Source organism: Heteronotia binoei, chromosome 15 (genome assembly GCF_032191835.1).
Source record: "Heteronotia binoei isolate CCM8104 ecotype False Entrance Well chromosome 15, APGP_CSIRO_Hbin_v1, whole genome shotgun sequence".
NCBI lineage: Eukaryota > Metazoa > Chordata > Lepidosauria > Squamata > Gekkonidae > Heteronotia > Heteronotia binoei.
Window position 1 is genome coordinate 23,581,392 of NC_083237.1, and position 20,351 is coordinate 23,601,742.

Genomic DNA, 20,351 nt, shown 5'->3' on the forward strand with positions numbered 1-20,351 from the left:
TTATTTACTTCGCCTGCCTGGGCACCAGGGGCCTTGGGGGCCGAGGGGAAAGCCCTCTGCCCTTGAAACGTCCTTGGCCTGATGTCTGTTCACCATACGCAGCAGCCTGTCCTGCCTGCAGTTTGGGTATCCCTCTCCTCCATTGAGCAACGATCTCTGCAGTACCAGGATGGCAAAACTGTTCAACCCAACTCTCCCCTTCCCCACCTCCGCTTTGCCAGCCCTCTGGACAGGAGTCAAGGTCATTGGCCTGGCACAGATGCCCATCCGGAGTGTCTACCGGGCACCGGAATGGGTAGATACAACCATCCGACAAGGAACGAGGTCTCTCAAAGCCGCTAGGGGGCGCCATCGAGTACCGCCTTGCCAGGCTGTTCACCCTTCTCTTCTCTTCTCTTCTCTTCTATAGTATAGCCACTCACGATGCCTCACGAATACCCAGCCCTGACCCCTGAGCAGAAGAAGGAGCTGTCAGACATCGCCCATCGCATTGTGGCACCTGGCAAAGGCATCCTTGCTGCAGATGAGTCCACTGGTAAGGATTGCTGCAAATGGCCCTTGCAAGGTTTGGGGCTTAAGAACACAAGAGAAGCCATGTTGGACCAGGCTAGTGGTCCATCCAGTCCAACACTCTGTGTCACACAGTGGCCAAACAACCCAAGTGCCATCAAGAGGTCTGTCAGTGGGGCTAGGACAATAGAAGCCCTCCCACTGTGCCCCCCCCCCTCAAGCACCAAGAATTCAGAGCATCACTGCCCAAGATAAGAGAGTTTCAACGATAAGCTGTGGCTAATAGCCACTGATGGACCTCTGCTCCATAGGCAGTCCCTTCTTGAAGCTGTCTATGCTTGTAGCTGCCACCACCTCCTGTGATAGTGAATTCCATGTGCTAATCACCCTTTGGGTGAAGAAGTACTTCCTTTTATCAGTTCTAACCCGACTGCTCAGTAGTACTTGAAGTACTTCCTTTTATCAGTTCTAACTCAACTGAGGATGGGAGAGGAAGAAGGGTGGAAATTTGACCCCCCCCCAAAGGGACTGCAGGGTCTTGACGAACTCCCGCCTCACCCCTCTGCCTCTTAGGCAGCATTGCCAAGCGCCTGAGCTCCATTGGCACAGAGAACACCGAGGAGAACCGCCGCTACTACCGGCAGCTGCTCTTCACTGCTGATGACCGCGTCAACCCTTGCATCGGTGGCGTTATCCTCTTCCATGAGACCATGTACCAGAAGGCCGACGACAGCCGCCAGTTCACCAAGGTCATTAAGGATAAGGGTGCTGTAGTTGGCATCAAGGTAAGTAGCGTGGAGGCTGCGGCAAAAGCCTGTGACCTCTCCAGCACCTCCAACTATAAAATTAGTGCTCCAGAAGCTAGGGAGTCTCTTGAACGCCGAAAATTTGTGTTTAGGAAGGTTGTATGACCTTTTAAAAGGTGACCCAAGTTGGAAGGGATAGCCTATAATTGATGTTAGCTCAGACCTGCATGGTATCAGTGAAGGAAGGAGCATATGTTGCTGGAGGAACAGAGCTAATTTGTCAAGGTAATTCATGAAACTGAAGACTACGTAGTCTTTTCCGCTATTAATATATTTACTACATAGACTTTCTTTGCTATTCACAATAAGACCTGAATCGAACAGCCTTTTCTTCGTATAATCTATTCATAAGAAGAAGCAGAGTTGGTTTCTATACCCTGCTTTTCTCTGCCCTAAGTGGCTTACAATCGCTTTCCCTTCCTCTCCCCAGCACAGGCACCTTGTGAGGCAGGTGGAGCTGAGAGAGTTCCCAGAGCCCAGTGACAGGCCCAGGGTCACCCCAACAGGCTTCATGTGGAGGAGTAGGGAGGAATCAAACCCGGCTCTCCAGATTAGAGCCTGCTGCTCTTAACCACTACACCACGCTAGCTCTCAAGGGCCTCTAATGGAGGTCAAGGACATAGAAGGGCATCTAATGGAAGTTTAGGGCAGAGAGCTTGTCTCATAGGTTTGCACCGTTAATCTCATATGTTTAGTTATTAATATGCATGTCAATAATATGGAAAAGTATTTTTCGGTAATGGCCACACATCCTACAGTAGGCATTCCCCTTGTGTTTGAGAGAAGGCAGAGTTCCTTTTCTAAGATTATAGTTGCTGCCCACAGTTTCTATGAACATGTATGTTAAAAATAGTTCAACTTAAAAAAAAAACCCCACTCACAATTCAATTGCTAGGTAGTGGGTAGCTCTTTAATCAATGAAAACATTGCAAGCATAATTCCCAGTTTTCTTTTTGGTGGTGCTATTTAAAAAGGGAAGAATGTGGAAGCAGGGGAGGCCGGGACATTCATCCTTTGGGAACAGAGCAGGGGGGTTCCACGGCAAGTTGTCACACACGTAAAATAACATTCTGGGGTTCTATAGAGAAAGCCAGGTTGGTGACACATGCCAGGCAAAGACCTTGGATGCCCACTGGTGCCCAGACACCTTGAAGGGCAAAGTGGAACCACCCATGCAGGTCCGAGTGGGGTTGTTCTGCCACAGCTATTGGGATCTCTCTCACACAGTCAAGCACCCACTTAACCATTGTGGTGTTGACTGACACAAGGTGTCACTCAGCAGTTTTAAGGACAGAATGAGGTGGATCTTGGTCTTGCACTACTTGACTGCTGGGACTGGAGGAGTTTCCAGTTGTTTTTTTCTTGGTTATTTATTGGGCTCGGAATATACCAAGTGCACACCCCTAGATCCAGTCTTCGCAAAATGTCTTAGATGAGATGCGTCACTACAGACGAGAGAAGAATACCAGGAAGTAAGTGAGTGGTCTATGGCTTGACTGATTTCCCCTTCCTTTTCCTTCCTCCAGGTTGACAAAGGTGTTGTGCCCCTTGCTGGAACCAATGGGGAAACCACCACCCAGGGTGAGTTTATAGGCGGTGCCTGGGACAAATTTGAGAAGCTGCAGAACCACTGAGGGGGGAAACGTGGCTAACCTGCAACTTAATGGTCTGAGATGCTCATACCTATAGGAGCGCCTCTCCCATTACAACCCTGTGTTCCTTTCCGTCATTGTCTAGGGGCCACTTGCAGGTGCCTGGCCCTCAGATGGCTTGGCTGGCTGTCACCAGGGGAAGAGCCTTCTCAGTTGTGGCTCCTACCCTGTGGAATGCACTTTTGGATGACACCTGTGCCCTGCTGGACTTGTTTGGTTTCTGCAGGCATGCAAACCTGAATTGGTTAGGTTGGTTTTTGGAGGGTAACTACATGTTTGGGATGTTTTAATAGTGGTATGGTGATAGCCATATATTCTAACGTTAATATGTTGTATTATTTGTTTTTATGTTATTTTTACCTTATGGGTTTTAATTTGTAAGTTGTCATGAGACCTTTTGAGTGAGCAGAGACTAAAAATATCTAATAAATAAAATAAACAGCATTTGGGAATCCATAGATTCCATGGATGTCTGTCCTTACCATGTCCTCTCCCCCACCCCTGCAGGTCTGGATGGTTTGTCTGAACGCTGTGCCCAGTACAAGAAGGATGGAGCTGACTTTGCCAAGTGGCGTTGCGTCTTGAAGATCACCCCAACCACCCCTTCCCATCTGGCCATCATGGAGAATGCCAATGTGCTTGCTCGCTATGCCAGCATCTGCCAGCAGGTGGGTGCCAAGGGGCCCTTGGATCAGGGAAAAACTTTCTAGCTGGATAGTGGCCCTTTCCTATGGTTCTACTGGAGTCTTGTGTTTGAGGAATTCCTTGCTAGTTAAGGGCACATAGATTGCCAAGAAAGGCTGAATTCTGCCATCTCCAGCTACTGGCTTTCATGGAATAGGTTTGGGGAGAGTCTCTGCCTGTGACCTATAAGAGCCACCATCCACAGAGAAAACAAGCAAGCTGAAGCTGAGTGGTAGAGAACATAAGAGAAGCCATGTTGGATTAGGCCAATGGCCCATCCAACAAACTGTCACACAATGGCTAAAAAACCAGGTGCCATCAGGAGGTCCACCAGTGGGGCCAGGACACTAGAAGCCCTCCCACTGTGCCCCCTCCAAGCACCAAGAATACAGAGCATCACTGCCCCAAACAAAGACTTCCAACAATAAGCTGTGGCTAATAGCCACTGACGGACCTCTGCTCCATATGGTTATCCAATCCCCTCTTGAAGCTGTCTATGCTTGTAGCTGCCACCACCTTCTGTGGCAGTGAATTCCATGTGTTAATCACCCTTTGTGTGAAGAAGGACTTCCTTTTAGCTTGGAGATGGTGGAGGACACTGTAAAGTCCGTCCTTGGTATCTCTGCTTAAACAAGGTCTCTGGAAGTAGGTCTGGGGAAAGTCTCAGTTAGAGACCTTGTGGGTTCAGCTGCCAATCAGAGGTGGAGGATGATCAGGGGAAGCCAGATTCATCAGATCCATATGTTGTTTTGTTTGGTGGGCAGACATGGCAGCTCCTGGCACACTGTCACAGGAAACTGTGTGTCGCAAGGTGGTGGCACTGAACTGGCAGATGAATAGTCTTCTGAAAAATTTCCCAAGGACATAAGAGTGTCCTTGAGTTGCCAATGGGCGGAGGCCGCCTTCTCCAACTGCAGTTCCCACATGTTGCTACAAGAGGGCAGCAAGGGATTTGAATAGCAGATGCAAGGTTTTTTTCCCTCCCTACCAGTGAGCTCAGAGCCATTGCTTTTAGTACTTTGTTCTTGACAATGGAAGGGATCCCTCATAGCAGGTTGAAACATGTCCTTCTTGAATTGTGTTAATGTTTTGCTATTCAGTTGAAATGCTGGGTGTGCTGCAAAGGCTCCAAGCTGTTAAGAACAAACCGCATTGGGGTCTATTGCTGTGCTATCTAACCTTTTCTCCCTGCTGTCTCTGGCTTACTCCTCCAGAACGGGATTGTTCCTATTGTGGAACCTGAAATCCTCCCCGACGGTGACCACGATCTCAAACGCTGCCAATATGTGACAGAGAAGGTGAGTGGGCTTAATTTCCCCTTCCTGCCCCCCCACAAGGATGAGAAGATAGGGGTGGACTTTTTCTTATGTCCAAATTCCAACTTCTGGTTTTTCTGCTGCGCTCAGGTTCTGGCTGCTGTGTACAAGGCCCTGAGCGACCACCACATCTACCTGGAGGGATCTCTGCTCAAGCCAAACATGGTGACTCCTGGGCATGCCTGCACCAAGAAATACTCTGCTGAGGAGATTGCCATGGCAACCGTTACTGCTCTGCGCCGCACTGTGCCACCAGCAGTGACTGGTAAGAAAGACCGTCCCAGGAGCACCTCCCGCTTGTGCTCAACACTTAGAAAGCCAGCTTGTTGTAGTGATTAAGAGTGGTGGACTCTAATCTGGGAGAACCGGGTTTGATTCCTCACTTCTCCACATGCAGCCAGCTGGGTGACTTTGGGTTAGTCACAAGTTCCTGCAGAGCTGTTCTCTCAAAAGCAGTTCTCTCAGACTCGCTCAGCCCCACTGACCTCACAGGGTGTCTGTTGTGAGGAGGGGAAGGGAAGGGAGATTGTAAGCCACTCTGAGACTCCAAGTGAAGGGCAGAGTATAAATCCAATCTCTTATTCTTAAGTCTCCTAGGCCCATGTGGTAGCTTCCAGAAACTTTCAGGACATAAATATTCCATGATGGTGGTGGCAGTCATTATAGAGAAAATTCAGTTGCATTTTTTAAGGACTAATATAGGTAGGGGTGTAGAAACTACTCTTTCAGTCTGGCTGACCCATGTTCCTGGTGCTGCCACAGACCGTGAAGTGGTTTTTGGAGGCTCCCATATTTAGTTATTGATACAGTACCCTGCTTTTCTTCCCAGCAGGAACCCAAATTGGCTTACACCATTCTCCCTTCTTCCAGTTTATTTTCACAACAAACAACCCTTAATTGGGCTGCAAGAGAAAGTGTCCCAGCAAACTTGCAGAGAAACCTGGGTCTCTCGGATCCTAGTCTGGTCACTCTTAATTATTACATCATACTAGTTTATGAACAAGGTCAAAGGATCTAGTCCCCAACTCTGTTTCTTCTTGATTCCATTTTAATGCTGGGAGAACTTCCCACATTTGAGACATGGACTCATCTTCCGCTTTATAAATTGAGTTCTACAAATTAACCTGAAACTACAACCAAAGAGCTCAAGAAATGGAAGGGAAACAAGGATAGCCTATCCTTTGATCCTAAGTTCTCCACTGTCAAAACTACTTAGTGGGAAGACTTCTACACCAGTTTGATTATAATGGTTAAGAGTGGTGGACTCTAATTTGGGAGAACTGGGTTCGATTCCCCCCCTCCACATGCAGCTGCTGGTGTGATCTTGGGTCAGTCACAAGTTCTTTCAGAGCTACTCTCTCAGCCCCACCTTCCTCACAAGGTGTCTGTTTTGGGGAGGGGAAGGGAAATGAGATTGTAAACTGCTCTGAGACTCCTGAGTGAAGGGTGGGGTATAAATCCAATCTCTTCTTCTCCCTCCCTCTCGGAACCTGCCTTGCCCTTGGAACCCAAGCCCCGCCCCCCACCGCAGGCTTCTAACCTTGTTTCCTGTTCACAGGCATCACCTTCCTGTCTGGCGGCCAGAGCGAGGAGGAGGCCTCCATCAACCTGAACGCCATCAACAAGTGCCCCCTGCACAAGCCATGGGCCTTGACCTTCTCCTATGGCCGTGCCCTGCAGGCTTCTGCCCTCAAGGCCTGGAGCGGAAAGAAAGAGAACACCAAAAATGCCCAGGAGGAGTACATTAAGCGTGCTTTGGTAAGCTTTTGTGTCCAGACTCCTAAATCCTTGGAAGAAGCAAATAGATTAGAGCCAGGAAGCTGGATGTGTCATTGGTCATTCATATGTATGATTCAGCTTCCCAAGAGACTGTCCTCACAGCAAAGCCGTCTTGAAACTTCAGTAGGATGGCATGGGTCTGCCTGGAAGAGCAAGATTTGCATCCAGAACCACCTTAAAGACCAACAAAACTTTTGAGAGGGTGCAAGAAGCATACTCTGTGATTGCCTTATTGGACTTTTAGGTTCTGCTGGACTTGAATCTTGCTCTAGTGGGATTTCTGTTACTCTGAAGAATAAAACCTGAATGTTTGCTGCTTCCTTGGCTACTGTTGAAGGTCTTTCAGTTGAGGCCACGGCGATTTTTAAAAACAGAGAGGAACAATACTCCAAGCTGTGGAGTCTTGTGAGCTACCGGCATTAAAGCTGTGAGCTACTGCATAAATTAGTTTGTCCTGTGGCCATTACCCCCTGAGCTAAGACAAAAATCTGTGAGCCAGAGGCTAAAAAAACTGAGTTAACTCACACTAACTCAGCTTGGAGGGGACACTGGAAGGGAACCATCCTGCCTCTTCCCTCCATCGCTGAAAAGCAATAATGAAAAATGAACTGATTTATTTGGAGCCAGGGGTTCTCCAGATTCTTCCACCTCCCTTTAAACAAAGGATGAGATCAGGCATGGGGTGACTAGCAGGTAATCACTGTATGCCACTTTTTGGGACAGCGGGCTGGGAGATGCAGGGCTCCTGTGCTCCTCTCTACATACATGGGAGCAAGGACACCTGACAGAGGATGGGGGTTCTAGAATGATGGGAAAGGAGAGCAGAGACTAGGAAGGGGAGTTCCTACTGTATCTGTCCTGGGGTCCTAATCCATAGGGGAAGTTAGCAAATGAAATGGGTACCTGTTCCTTCCAAGCTATTACCTATGCCAGGGGTGGCCAAACCTGCTTAATGTAAGAGCCACATAGAATAAACGTCAGATGTTTTGAGAGCTGCAAGACATGGATATCAGATGTTTGAGAACCAGCAGGCAAATAGATAAAGGGGGAGGAAGGAGTGGAAAGAAAGCAACTTTCACTTTAAATGCATTCTCCAAGCCAGCCACCAGGGCAGCGAGGGTTTTGAGAGCCACACAATATGTGTAAAAGAGCCACGTGTGGCTCCTGAGCCAGAGTTTGGCTACCACTGACCTATGCTGTCTCTCCTTTTTGTCTCTTCTTCTCACAGGCCAACAGCCTTGCCGCTCAGGGGAAATATGTTTCATCTGGCCAAGCCGGAGCTGCTGCCAGCGAGTCCCTCTTTGTTTCCAACCATGCTTATTAAAATCTGTGGCCTGGTTGCTTGTCTGCTCTCACTTCTGTTTGCTGCAATCGTGCCTGAGCTACTGTGGTGCCCCCCACTGTTTGTTCTTCATCGCTTCTCCCCACCTACACTCCACCCCCACTTTCCTTCCTGCCAGCTTCTCTAGTAGGGAATGCTGGAAGTCTTCCCATCCTTGGGCTTGGAAGAACACCCAGGTCTTGCTCGTTCCTTTCTCTAACTCTTCCCCTTCTTCCCACCCCCACCCCAATTTCTGTACGCCTGTTTGTGACTTCCAGCTTTTCCCTCTGGTGACCGACGACACTCCTGGTCCGTGGCCAAAAAATAACATCCCATTGTCTCCGGAGCTGGGACACCTGACTTCCGGACCGCTAGAAATAAACAATCTATTTAAACATTGCATGAGCCACTGTGGTTTGTCCTGCCAGGGAAGTGCAACAGGTATAAGGCCTGTTCCCTTCTGCTCTCCAAGGAGCTCTAGAAGTTGTTGGCTTAAGATTCTTCCATGCCATTACTCATTAAGAACGCAATCCACATAATAATTTTCAAGGCTCTTTTGAGCAGGAACTCACAGGAACGCAGTTCCGGCTGGCTTGGTGTCAGGGGGTGTGGCCTAACATGCAAATGAGTCCCTGCTGGGCCTTTTCTACACAAAAAGCCCTGTGCAAAGCAATGGGATGTGCCTAATATTGTGGGATGTGGCCTAATATGTAAATGAATTCCTGCTGGGCTTTTTCTACACAAAAAGCCCTGATACCTTTTATTAAGACTAACCAAATGGTACATAAGTGTGTGAGCGTTTGAGTTCATTGGAACTTTTTATCAGGCTGAATGCTACCCAAAAAAGGTTTATAAAGATCCTCTGAGCAGAGGTGCCAGTGGCTGGGAGGTGTGCTCTACTGTCAAACCTTGTCCTCTTCCGTTTTCCTCCACTGCAGCCTCTGTTTGTTCAGCTGCAGAAGCAACCATGGAGAACTGGGCTGCTTAGTTTTTCCATGCTGTGGAAACGTATATTCTTGTTACCTACATGCAGGAATGTGTATCCGATAGCGCATTGTATGCATGAGCTCCCTTGGATGGGACAGAAAGAAGTGGGTTGTTCTCAAGTCTTCACAGCTGTCTTTAAGTAGTGTTAGCAGTAACCTTTGGATATAGGGGTGCAGAGGAAAGGCTTCCAGCTTAAGCCACACCTGTTTTATTAACATGACAAACCAACTACACCAAGAACCTCAATATTGTGAAGGATTCCCAAAGAGTAACAACCCTGTAAATGGGATACAGCAGGCCACTATTAGCTACAAGTGATGCCTTTTGTATGGACCAGCCCAAAAGCATGCAGTCCTCTAAGCTCTAAAAGATGACTTGGGCAACAGAGAAAGGATGATAATAAAGGCTGTCCCCTAATTGATGAACTCTTTAGTGCAGGGGTGGCCAACGGTAGCTCTCCAGATGTTTTTGCCTACAACTCCCATCAGCCCCAGCCATGCTGGCTGGGGCTGATGGGAGTTGTAGGCAAAAAAAAAATCTGGAGCGCTACCATTGGCCACCCCTGCTTTAGTGCAATAATAGTGGCTCAGATGATTTTGAGCCAGGCCCTGTTCCCTGATGTGACACCAGCCCTGTGTTTCAGGTGAGAGGGCAAGACTCTTGCCTGGGAGCATTTGTGGTTGACAGTTGGTTCCCACCTCAAAACAGCTGGTGCTAGAAAAATGGGCAAGGTGAGAATCTTCCCAAGGTGCAACATCATGCCAAGAATGGGAGTAAATGTGGCTTTTTCACCTGATGGCAATTAGCTTTCTGTGAACCACAGAGGGAGCACCACTGCTTGAGTTGATTTGAATCTGCAAAAATGTGTAACTGATTAAAACAATTCTATGGGGAAACAGGCCGGAGATAACATTTGCACATTTAACAAGCTGTTCAAAGCCGGGAAAGTGAAAATGGATCACTGTGTGTCAAGAATGGTTACCCTGAAGAAACTAATTGAATTAGACTCTTTGTAACTATTTGCAGCTTTCAGATTTCCAGTTCCAAATCATCTAAGGGTGGGCAAGAAAGCAGGATGGCTCTTAATACAAAAGCTTGCAAAGCAGACACAGGGCTGGTCAATACCTGGGTGGAGATCTGGCAACCTAACTGAAGTGCTTTAACTCCATAATATCAGAAAGGTAGTGGATAACATGAGTTAGAAGATGAGGTAAAAACAAGGTAATACAATAAACTGTGCAATAAACTACAACCCTATTCCCTTTATAAAAGGCCCTCCTGAACAATTCTGTTTATTATACTACATTCTGCTTTTTCCCATGGCTCAAGGGGCCTTACAACTCTATATTTAAAACAGAAAATCCAACCGCCTCAAATACCCACACAGTGACAGAATACTTTGCATTAATGGGCCTTTGCCTAATTTGCATTTTAACTGCTTTTCACTTTGTCCATGCAAGGTCTTTCTAAAGTGGTCCATATTTATATTAATTTAACTAGCCTTTTCCCAACAAGAGACTCAGGGCAGTGGCTTACAATTATACACTAAACCAAATCCACCTACAAAACCACCTTAGCCAACATTGCCCCCCCTCATCAGTTACTAAGGTCTGTAAAATAATTCTGTTTTATGCTGATTTGGAAAGTCAAGTGTAGATGCTTTTCTGACACGTTCTGGAAGAGCTTTCCACCACATGAAGGCAATCACAGAGAAAGCTATTTGTTCAAATCTTTACAATTAACCCCCCCCCCCCCAAAAAAAACCTGCAAATGTTGGGGTTTATCCAGCCTTTTGCCTCCTTTTTCTTTGCATTCTACATCTGGGCTGACGAACAGTTCTGGAGAACTTGAAATCTTGCTCACTCTAGAGTTGCCAACCTCACAACAACCCTGTAAGGTAGGTTAGGTTTCCATCATAGAGTGGGAATTCGAACACAGGCCTTCCAGATTGTATTCTGACATTCTAACCACTACACCACACTGTCTGCCCTACAGGCTTATTACTAGCTTTTTACTGTCAGTTTGAAGGAGCAGTGACTCACAAAAGCTCCTACCCTGCCACAAATTGTGTTAGTCTTCAAAGTACTGCTGGACTCCTGCTCTTTTCCTACGGTTCCCACTCTGTACATGAAAGCGTTTTTTTTTTTTTTTTTTACCACCATCAGTTTAGCCCTGCGTTTAAACAGAAACCAACCCAATATACCAGGGGTGGCCAAACTGTGGCTCTTTCATACATACTGTGGCTCTTAAAGCCCCTGTCACCGGAGAAGGTAGATCACTTCTCCCAGTCAAGCCGCTTGAAGAATGTGTTTAAAGTTGCTTTCTTTCCACCTCCACCTCTCACATCTATTTAATTTCTTTCCACTTTTCTTTCTTCCCTCCCTCCCTCCCTGTCTTGTGGCTCTCAAACAGCTGACGCTCATGTCTTGTGGCTCTCAAACATATGACGTTATTCTATGTAGCTCTTACATTAAGCAAGTTTGGCCACCATACACTCATCTTGGCATGTACTCTCGTTCGGCTGCTGGGAGAACAGATGCTTCAGCCACTGACTAATGACACATCGGTATCAAAGTCCCCTGCCTCGATTTCCTCTTTGAATTTCCACACTGCATTTCTTTCCTGCGGCAATAGGCCGACTAAACGAAATATTTATTTTACTTTTTAAATAAAAAAATAAGCTTTACTTGAAATGCTCCCTTTTGTCATTTCCGCCTGTGCCCTTCAGCTACCGACCAACTCATTTAAACACCTCGTCCACAGTAGGAATTCTTTTCCCCGTCCCTTAAAAAAAAAAAAGATGTACGTCACTTCCTGTCAGCAGAACGTCCCGCCCCCTTAAAGGTATAGAAAGAAAGGTCCTTTCCTCTCGCTTTACCCCGACTTTCTTTTTTCGAAGAGGAAGCGGAAGTGACGTACAACGCGGAGCACTTGGTGGGAGAGCCGGAAAGGGAGAGGGGGAGGGGCCGGGGCCGGGAGCCGGAGGGAGCCGCGGAGCAGCCGCCACCGTCGCCGCCGCTGCCACCGGGACCCCAGGTACACTCCGCCGGCCGTGATGCGCATGCGTGGGGCACCCTTCCCTTCGCGTTCCGAATGTTCCTTGGGTCGGGGGCCGCGGGGAAGTTGGTTGCTATAGAGACAGGAGCGAAGTGAGGGCAGGTAGACGAGCGAGGAGAATTCTTCATGTGGTTCCGAGGAAGGAAGGAAGAATAATTTGTGAGGTGCAGGTTGGGGCAGCAAAGGTAGCCCGTGGGCTCTTGCTCCAATCGTGAGGTGCCTCCTTAGAGGACATCAGGTTTCGCCCCTCACCCAAGTGTAGGGCTAGGTGTGCTCTGCCCCAAGGGGTATCCAGTCTAGGGAACGGTAGAGGCGGAGAGCGCAAGAAGTAAAGCCTTCGAGTAGGGACTCTTGTGTATGCTGGTGGAGGTAAGCCACACATTTCAGCCAGGTTGTAATTTATTTGTTTGTTTTTACTTCTGCCTAGACTACCTTGGGGTGATTTCAAAGCATGTATAGGAAAATGGGGCTAAAGTTCTTAAACAGGGGAATAGGCACCACTTGGGAAGCCTTTCTAGGGAGGAGGTGGATGTTCAAGTGCTGCTGGGGTAACAGGAGGGAGCTGGATCAAGATGGGGATCCCTGTTAGTCTGTCTGCAGCAAGAGAAAAGAGCAGGAGTCCAGTAGTACCTTTAAGACTAACAACATTTGTGGCAGGGTAAGAGCTTTCATGAGTCACTATGCACTTTAGATAACAGCTAAAATGTGAGTCTGTCTTCTGTATGGAAAGAGGAGTGATTTCAGATGTCAGATAGCAGATGAATGACAATAGCAGGTGTGATTGGATTAGGTGTGCTACGCAGAGGGGTATTGGGCGTGGAGGGAACTGGCCACAATTTCTTGCTCTTTTTGCCTTCTACCCTCTTTACCCACCCCTTCCAGACATTGTTTAGAAGGTTAGATGAGTTAATGAAATGGAGATGAGGATTTTGGGTGGGGTGGTTTTGCCTAGATAGGTGATAACAGTGTCCTGAGGCTCCTTAACCAAGTCTTTGCTCTTAGGGGTTTTGTGAAACTGAAATAAAGAGGGGCAGGATGGTGGAACCAAGTGTGCTGACCTGAGTTTCAATCTCCCTGACACGTTCATTGTTTTTCAAAATGTGGGTTTCATTCTTGCCTTCCCTTCCCCCAAGTTTTCAGTGCAGTTGAAACTGACAGGGTACCTTAATGAACTGGAGGAGACTTTGTTTCCCACCTCTTCTAAATCTAACACCATCTTATACTGCTGGGGATGCCATGCAGGACCTTTGGCAAGAGGCTTGTAAAGGACACATTGTAGTTGTGACACAGTTTGTAGAATTTGGGTGAATAACCTGCAGAGCCTTTTTAATAGAAGCACTCCCATATAACAGATACCACCCATCTTGTCAGTAAAATGAGTACCCAGCTTGCTGGGGGTAAAGTGTAGATGACTGGGGAAGGCAATGACAAACCACCCGGTAAAAAGTCTGCCATAAAAATGTTGTGAAAGCAATGTCACCCTAGAGTTGGAAATGACTGGTGTTTGCACAGGGGATTACTTTTACCTTTTTACCTTACAATCATAGAGATGGTCGTGGAGGGATCCCTGTATGGATTGTTAGGCTCTGCCTCTGTTTACTTCCTAGTTAGGGGGCAGTAGTGGAATCCCAAACACAGAATCAGGGTCCTTATAACAATAGCCATTTACTCTTGTGATTAGAAGATTTGCTTGAGGTTGCGATAGCTCCCTTCTGCCCAAATGGTATACAGTGATGGTCACCCTGGAGTCCCCCCAGTTGAACTGACTTCCTTTCTGCTTCTGTAGGGAGCAAGATGGCTGAAATCAGTGACCTTGACCGCCAGATTGAACAACTACGGCGCTGTGAGCTCATCAAAGAGAGCGAGGTCAAAGCCCTCTGTGCCAAGGCCAGGTAAGAGATGGCAAGCATCTCTAGGGGAAATGGCTGTTTCAAGGAAGTGAGATGTATCCAATGATAGCGTGGAACGTTGGAGAGTAACGCATCTCTATCATTCTGTTAACAGAGAGATCTTGGTAGAGGAAAGCAATGTCCAGAGAGTAGATTCTCCAGTAACGGTAAGTTTTGGTAAATAGTGGGCATATTTGATGGTAGTCTGGGGCCCGGGAGCCACATGTAGCTCTTCCATACATGTTATGTGGCTCTTGAAGCCCCCACCATCCTGTCGTCCAGTTTGGAGAAGGCATTTGTCTTTTTAAATTAATTCACCAAGCCAGCAGGTTAAGGTTGCTTTCTTCCCTCCTCTCTCCCTCCCTCCTCTCTCCCCCATCTATTTTCCTTTTCTCCTTCCCTCTTTCCTTCCTTCCCTCCCTGAAACATTTGATGTTTATGTCTTGCAGCTCTCAAACATCTGATGTTTATTCTGTGTGGTTCTTGTGTTAAGCAGTTTGGCCGCCCCTGATAATAGGAATATCCTTCCCAATCACTAATGCATCTTTCTTTCCAGGTTTGTGGAGATATCCATGGCCAATTCTATGATCTTAAAGAGCTTTTCAGGGTGAGTTTCCATTCAGTTCTAGGGCTCCCTTCTACGTTTTCAAGTTCTTGTTGGCAAACTCTTTACCTGATGCTTTTCTCCCTTCTATAGGTGGGTGGTGATGTGCCTGAGACCAACTATCTCTTCATGGGAGACTTTGTCGACCGTGGTTTCTACAGTGTTGAAACGTTCTTGCTACTACTGGCCCTCAAGGTTGGAAAACCTCCCTAAGAAATTCCCCCAAATCCGGAATTCTACTTTCCTTTGCTTTAACCTGTATAAAGTTCTGTGTTCTACAAGATGCTTAACTTCTCATGGCCTTGCTCTAACATGGCTTGATCCCCTTCTCCCTACAGGTCCGCTACCCTGACCGGATCACCCTGATTCGCGGCAACCATGAAAGCAGACAGATCACCCAGGTTTATGGGTTTTACGATGAATGCCTGAGGAAATATGGCTCTGTCACTGTGTGGCGGTACTGCACTGAGATCTTTGACTACCTCAGCCTCTCTGCGATCATTGATGGCAAGGTGAGGGAGTGGGCCGAGCTGGCTAATCCCAGTTTTCTGAATTGGAACTGAGCTCAGCTGAAAGGAGTGGTGGCAAATATTTGAAGATCATTAAGAGTGGTGACGTGAAGGAGAAATTGTGACCCTGTGACTTTGAGAGTGGATCTCTGACTTGTCACTTGTGGTTCTTCTGGGCTCTGTTCCCTAATGTGACACTTGCCCCATGTTTCAGGAGAGTGGGCAAAGCTCTTGCCCAGTAGGGCTTGTGCTTGGCAGATGGTCAGGTAAACTGCATGCCTCTCTGAGGTGCCGGCCTTGGAGAGTCAGTTTGGTGTAGTGGTTAAGTGCGCGGACTCATATCTGGGAGAACCACTCCCAGATATGATTTCCCATTCCTCCACTTGCAGCTGCTGGAATGATTGTGGGTCAGCCATAGCTATCACAGAGCTGTCCTTGAAAGGGCATCTTCTTGGAGAGCTCTCCCAGCCCCACCTACTCACAGGGTGTCTGTTGTGGGGGAGGAAGGTAAAGAAGATTGTAGGCCACTCTGGGATTCAGAGTATAGTTGGAGTATAAATTCAATATCATCATCTTCTCATGCCAGGGATGGAACTAAATGCTGCTCTTTCCATTGATTGTTACTGTGAATTCCACTGTGCTTTTTTCATTGATTAATAGTTGTTACTCTCGACTGAGTACCATTGGCTTATAGTTCAATTTTGCCAGTACACTGAACATTTGTCATTGATGTGCTTCTTTCCCACTGCCCAGATTTTCTGTGTCCATGGTGGTCTCTCGCCCTCCATCCAGACGCTGGACCAGATCAGGACGATAGACCGTAAACAAGAAGTTCCTCACGATGGTCCCATGTGTGATCTTCTCTGGTCTGACCCTGAAGGTATGGCAGTGGGGGGCGGGGTGTCTCTGTTTATTTCTGCATTAGGCACAGGCAAGGTTTTTGTTCCAGGAGAGGAATTAACAAGGGAGGTTGTAGCAGGGAGAGGAATGGAAAATATTGGCAGAATGAGACACCTTTTTATGCTGGTGTAAAATTGTATTGGTACCCTAAGAGAGGGTGACCATTGCCTTGAGATCTTTACCTGCTTTGACATCCTATGAATCATTTATTCTGTACAAAGGGCCAGGGAAATCATCATTATGGTGGTTATTTTTAATGAGGCTGTCTTGAATTCTGGGTCATAATATTGTAATAGGAAATGAAAGTGGTCAAAGTGTCAGGCTAGGGACAGAGTTCTGGGTTGAGGGGAGTCACTCTACTGTGAAATTCATCTGGTGACAGTCACTGTGTCCCAGCCTTGTCTACCTTGCAAGGTTTCTGTGAGGATAAAATGGAGGAAAGGAAAACCAGTTGCATGCTGCCCTGAACTCCTTGGAAATGTGGGATTAAAAAGGGTGTATGTGTGTGAGAGAGGGCTTCCACTGCCAGCTGTGCTGTTCAGACAGTCTTCTCCTCATGCTGTTCCCCTCTTACAACTGTCTGTCTCACAGCTGTTAGATCACAATCTTTTTCTGTGGTAAGACCAGGCCTTTAGAATAGCTTTCCAGGCTGGGTGTGAAGTGGGCCCTGGCTCTCAGTACACAGGTAGAGGTGTAAAGCAGTTTGTTTTTTTTGAAAGGGCAATTAGTGGAAGGGAAATTGTTTGGGTAGCCTGGCTGTGCTGTTTTTATTTTATTTTATTCGCTATTTTTATAATCCACCTTTCTCATTGAGAGTCAGAATGGATAATGCAGCTTAAGTCTGTAACAGTCCTTACAAAGATATTTAATAAGCCTACTTGTAGGTCAGCACAATCTGTTTGAGACCTATGATGAGCAATGTACTCGCCCTAGGATTACTGAAATCTGAGTGGACATAGCAAACTGGTTGTGATACAGAGAGTGGCTATAATGAAGAAAATTGGTGTTACATCAGAAGAAAGCAATGAAATGACAATGGGAGCAAACTGATGAGATGTTCTGTACACAATGGTATTGTCTGTGGTCTATTTTCACTTTGTAAAGCATGTTCTGAAGTATTCTCTTATAGGACAGCCCTATTGCCTTTACAGAAAAGTCCTGAACAGCTAGGTTTTATGCAGTTTACAGAATGAACAGAGTGTGGGAGTCCTCCTGAAAATACAAGCTTCATGTTTGAACCCAGCAATATTGTCCTCATATTGCCATGGGTGGAGAGGACTATAGAAAATGGTCAGCCTCCATTTTAGGTCCAGCCTCTCACATGCAGAGAATTCACCAATGGACAGTTGTTTATGGTGGATGCCTTACTCAGGACTGGCAGCTTTGCCTTCCGAGGAGCCCCCCAAGGCCCAAGCACACACCTTACCCCAGATCCATTTTTCCCTCTCACCTGCCTTGCTTCTGTCTTGTAATGCCTCTGCTCATCCTTCAAGCACTGCAACACCTTCCAGCTCTGCTTTGGGGATCCCAGCTATAAAGCCCCCCAAGCCCACCCCATCTTACAACATGCTGCTGCCCCATCTTTTTGCCTTTCCCCAGATGTATGCGGGAAGGAGGGATCCTTCCTTGCCCCAGGCTGGGTTTCTATTTCTTTCTGGACATGCAGAATGCTTTTTAAATATTTTGCTGACTTGGATGGGGTTTTTTTTAATGCATTTGCAATTCACTGCTTTTAGCTGCTGTGAATCCAGGAAGATAAATAAAGAGAAAGGGACTTTGGTTGCTGGGAGACAGAGAATCATGTAGCTTTCATGTCATTAATGGCCAATTAGCAGCCAAATTAACAACAGAACTCTGCTTCTAGAGGAGATTAGTGTACTTTATCATCCTCCCTTACTTCCTGCTTGAATTGGTGATAATTTTGCTAAATGGACATACATATTTTGTTCTGGATTTGGCTGGGGTGGGCGAGCAGCATTCTACAGAATCTCCCCCCCCGCACACACACACATAATCCTTGCCAACCAGTGTTTTATTTTGGTCTTTTAATATTTTTTTTTAATGCACAGGCCTTTTCTTCCCCTTGATCCTGTCTGATGCTTGGTTTTCTTTGCCATAGTAAATTCCAATTTCCTTCCTTTGCAGACACTACAGGATGGGGGGTGAGCCCTCGGGGGGCTGGCTACTTATTTGGCAGTGACGTGGTGGCACAATTCAACGCAGCGAATGACATTGACATGATCTGCCGGGCACACCAGCTGGTTATGGAAGGGTACAAGTGGCACTTCAATGAGACAGTTCTTACTGTCTGGTCAGCTCCCAACTACTGCTACCGGTGAGGAGGAGGAAGAACGTGTGTAGGAATGCTGGAGAGAAGTTGTGGGTGGGTCTAGATCTGCGTATCACTTTGAGCTTCTTAGAAGGAAGCTTGGGGCCCAGGGAAACAGTTTGGACATTAGTCCCCCTGTAAGATGTCCTAGCACAGGGGTGGCCAATGGTAGCTCTCCAGATGTTTTTTTTGCCTACAACTCCCATCAGCCCTAGCCATTGGCCATGCTGGCTGGGGCTGATGGGAGTTGTAGGCAAAAAAAACATCTAGAGAGCTACTGTTGGCCACCCCTGTCTAGCAGATACTTTGGCGGGGGGGAGTTAGTGCTTGGAGCCACCCCATGTTGACCCCTGTCGTTTTTTCCACATGCAGCTGTGGAAATGTGGCAGCCATACTGGAACTAGATGAACACCTTCAGAAGGAATTTATCATCTTTGAAGCAGCCCCTCAAGAAACTCGAGGCATCCCATCTAAGAAGCCTGTTGCGGACTACTTCCTGTGAATGCTCTTCCCATCTCCATTGTGCAGTTTCTGTTTTCTATCGTGGCTGGGGTGGGCAGCCTTTCCCTCCCCCCAAGTCTGGCAGGGTTCAGGTTTCCCTCTTTCAGGTCTTTTCTCTCCCTGTTCCCCACCCCCCCACCCGTGCCCAATAAATCCTCAGTTCTGGACTCCTTAGTCTGAATTGGATATATATTTTTCTGCATTATTGTATCCCAGCCAGTCTCTCCGCCCTTTGTGGTTTTTTTGAAGGCTGCCCTAATGTTTATTCCCCACCTATGATACTGCTTGGGAAGTCTGGTTATTGGAGAGACCCAGATCACTCTGTGCAAAATCTAGAAATGCAGAGAACAGGAGATTCAGAGTTCTTTGGTTTCATTAGAGGAGCGGCTGATTGGCTTCCTTGCCCAGCTGTCTGAGGTATACGTAGTGTTTCTCTATTCCCGAAAAGTATTGGAAACTACTAGTGGGGAAAGAGCAAGCTGGGTTTAAATGCACCCCACCGCTCCCAATTCAGTGGCCAAAAAAATGTCAAGTTCCCTGGGAGGGAAAAGTCTCTGGACTAGTTCCTGTCTCTGAGAGAAAATGGGAAGCACCCTTTCTGGTCAGCTGACCATGGAACTCTTTGGATTTGGTGCCATTCTATTACATTTAAAGCAGAAAACAGGAAGTGCTTGAAACCTAGACCTGTCTGGTTGCTGGAAGACCTGGAACACTGGTTTCCCAGCACTTCAGTGCATTGTCTGCTTAAACTACGTGGAAGAGATTGACCAGAAAGTGCTTCTTTCTCTTCTTTTTTTAAAGGTGCTACCACCTCTTAAACTTATCTGGGCAGTTAAACTGTCCCCAAGTGTATCACAATTAGAAGATGCGCACAGTGGTAGACTTTCTGGTCATTGGAGGTTCCAAGTATTTATGGAATCCTTTCAAGTCTGGTAGTCAGTTTACTAAAATTTTATCACCAGATCAATATCCTGCCTCCCCTCCTTCCTGCCTCCCCCTTCTCCCTGGGTGGGGAGATTGGGACCACATCACGCTGAAAATTTTGACCAATGGGGTGCAGTTTTATTCTCCTCCCCCCACTGGACTTCCTGCCCCCTGTGGGGATGGTGTATCAAAATCCCACCCACCCTCAGGGTCAAAATTCCCCACCCTTCCCTTTATTATTTTGAAAGGGTATTCTTTGTCCAGATATCTGTTTAGAGTTAGAAGGGGGAGGGAACCTCTTGCCACTTTTCCCTACATCTAGGAGGGCTTTCCCTTCCATCTCCCGTGATCTCTCTTGCTCTAATTTTATTTTGTTTTCATTTGAGTTTTTTCCTATTTACAACTTTTTAGATAAAAAATTCTAATAAAACTAAGGGAAAAAAAACTGACCTCTTGTACCTTGCATGTTTTTGTTTTGTTTTCCCTAATGGTTTTTCGGACAGTGTGTGCTGAAAGCTGCAAAAAAAAAAAGGTCTAATACACATCACCCTTCTGTTCTACTCCTCCTCCTAACCAGCTTGGG

General features: G+C 47.0%; 2 protein-coding genes across 3 annotated transcripts; both read left to right on the forward strand.

Moving 5' to 3' along the window:
• Positions 1–395: 395 nt before the first annotated feature.
• ALDOA (aldolase, fructose-bisphosphate A) lies at positions 396–8,467 on the forward strand. Of its 2 annotated transcripts, XM_060256812.1 has the most exons (8): positions 396–535; positions 1,084–1,295; positions 2,843–2,897; positions 3,476–3,636; positions 4,867–4,950; positions 5,059–5,233; positions 6,527–6,726; positions 7,976–8,467. In XM_060256812.1, exons 1-8 carry the CDS (start codon positions 424–426, stop codon positions 8,069–8,071), a joined length of 1,095 nt encoding a protein of 364 aa, XP_060112795.1. In that variant the 5' UTR covers positions 396–423; the 3' UTR covers positions 8,072–8,467. The 2 variants fall into 2 exon arrangements, with proteins under 2 accessions (XP_060112795.1, XP_060112794.1); XM_060256811.1 differs by lacking the exon at positions 7,976–8,467 and having other exon boundaries at positions 6,527–7,066.
• Positions 8,468–11,908: 3,441 nt separating this feature from the next.
• On the forward strand, positions 11,909–19,807 carry PPP4C (protein phosphatase 4 catalytic subunit). The gene is made up of 9 exons (XM_060255757.1): positions 11,909–12,091; positions 13,899–14,004; positions 14,117–14,168; positions 14,558–14,608; positions 14,699–14,800; positions 14,944–15,117; positions 15,868–15,994; positions 18,160–18,349; positions 18,716–19,807. Exons 2-9 carry the CDS (start codon positions 13,907–13,909, stop codon positions 18,843–18,845), a joined length of 924 nt encoding a protein of 307 aa, XP_060111740.1. The 5' UTR covers positions 11,909–12,091; positions 13,899–13,906; the 3' UTR covers positions 18,846–19,807.
• Positions 19,808–20,351: the final 544 nt, after the last annotated feature.

Coding starts and splice junctions, on each gene's coding strand:
- ALDOA (XM_060256811.1), top strand. CDS start 424: ATGCCTCACGAATACCCAGCCCTGACCCCTGAGCAGAAGAAGGAGCTG. Junction 536..1,083: donor TGCTGCAGATGAGTCCACTG/GTAAGGATTGCT, acceptor TCTGCCTCTTAG/GCAGCATTGCCAAGCGCCTG. Junction 1,296..2,842: donor GTGCTGTAGTTGGCATCAAG/GTAAGTAGCGTG, acceptor TCCTTCCTCCAG/GTTGACAAAGGTGTTGTGCC.
- PPP4C (XM_060255757.1), top strand. CDS start 13,907: ATGGCTGAAATCAGTGACCTTGACCGCCAGATTGAACAACTACGGCGC. Junction 14,169..14,557: donor GAGTAGATTCTCCAGTAACG/GTAAGTTTTGGT, acceptor CTTTCTTTCCAG/GTTTGTGGAGATATCCATGG. Junction 18,350..18,715: donor GCTCCCAACTACTGCTACCG/GTGAGGAGGAGG, acceptor TTCCACATGCAG/CTGTGGAAATGTGGCAGCCA.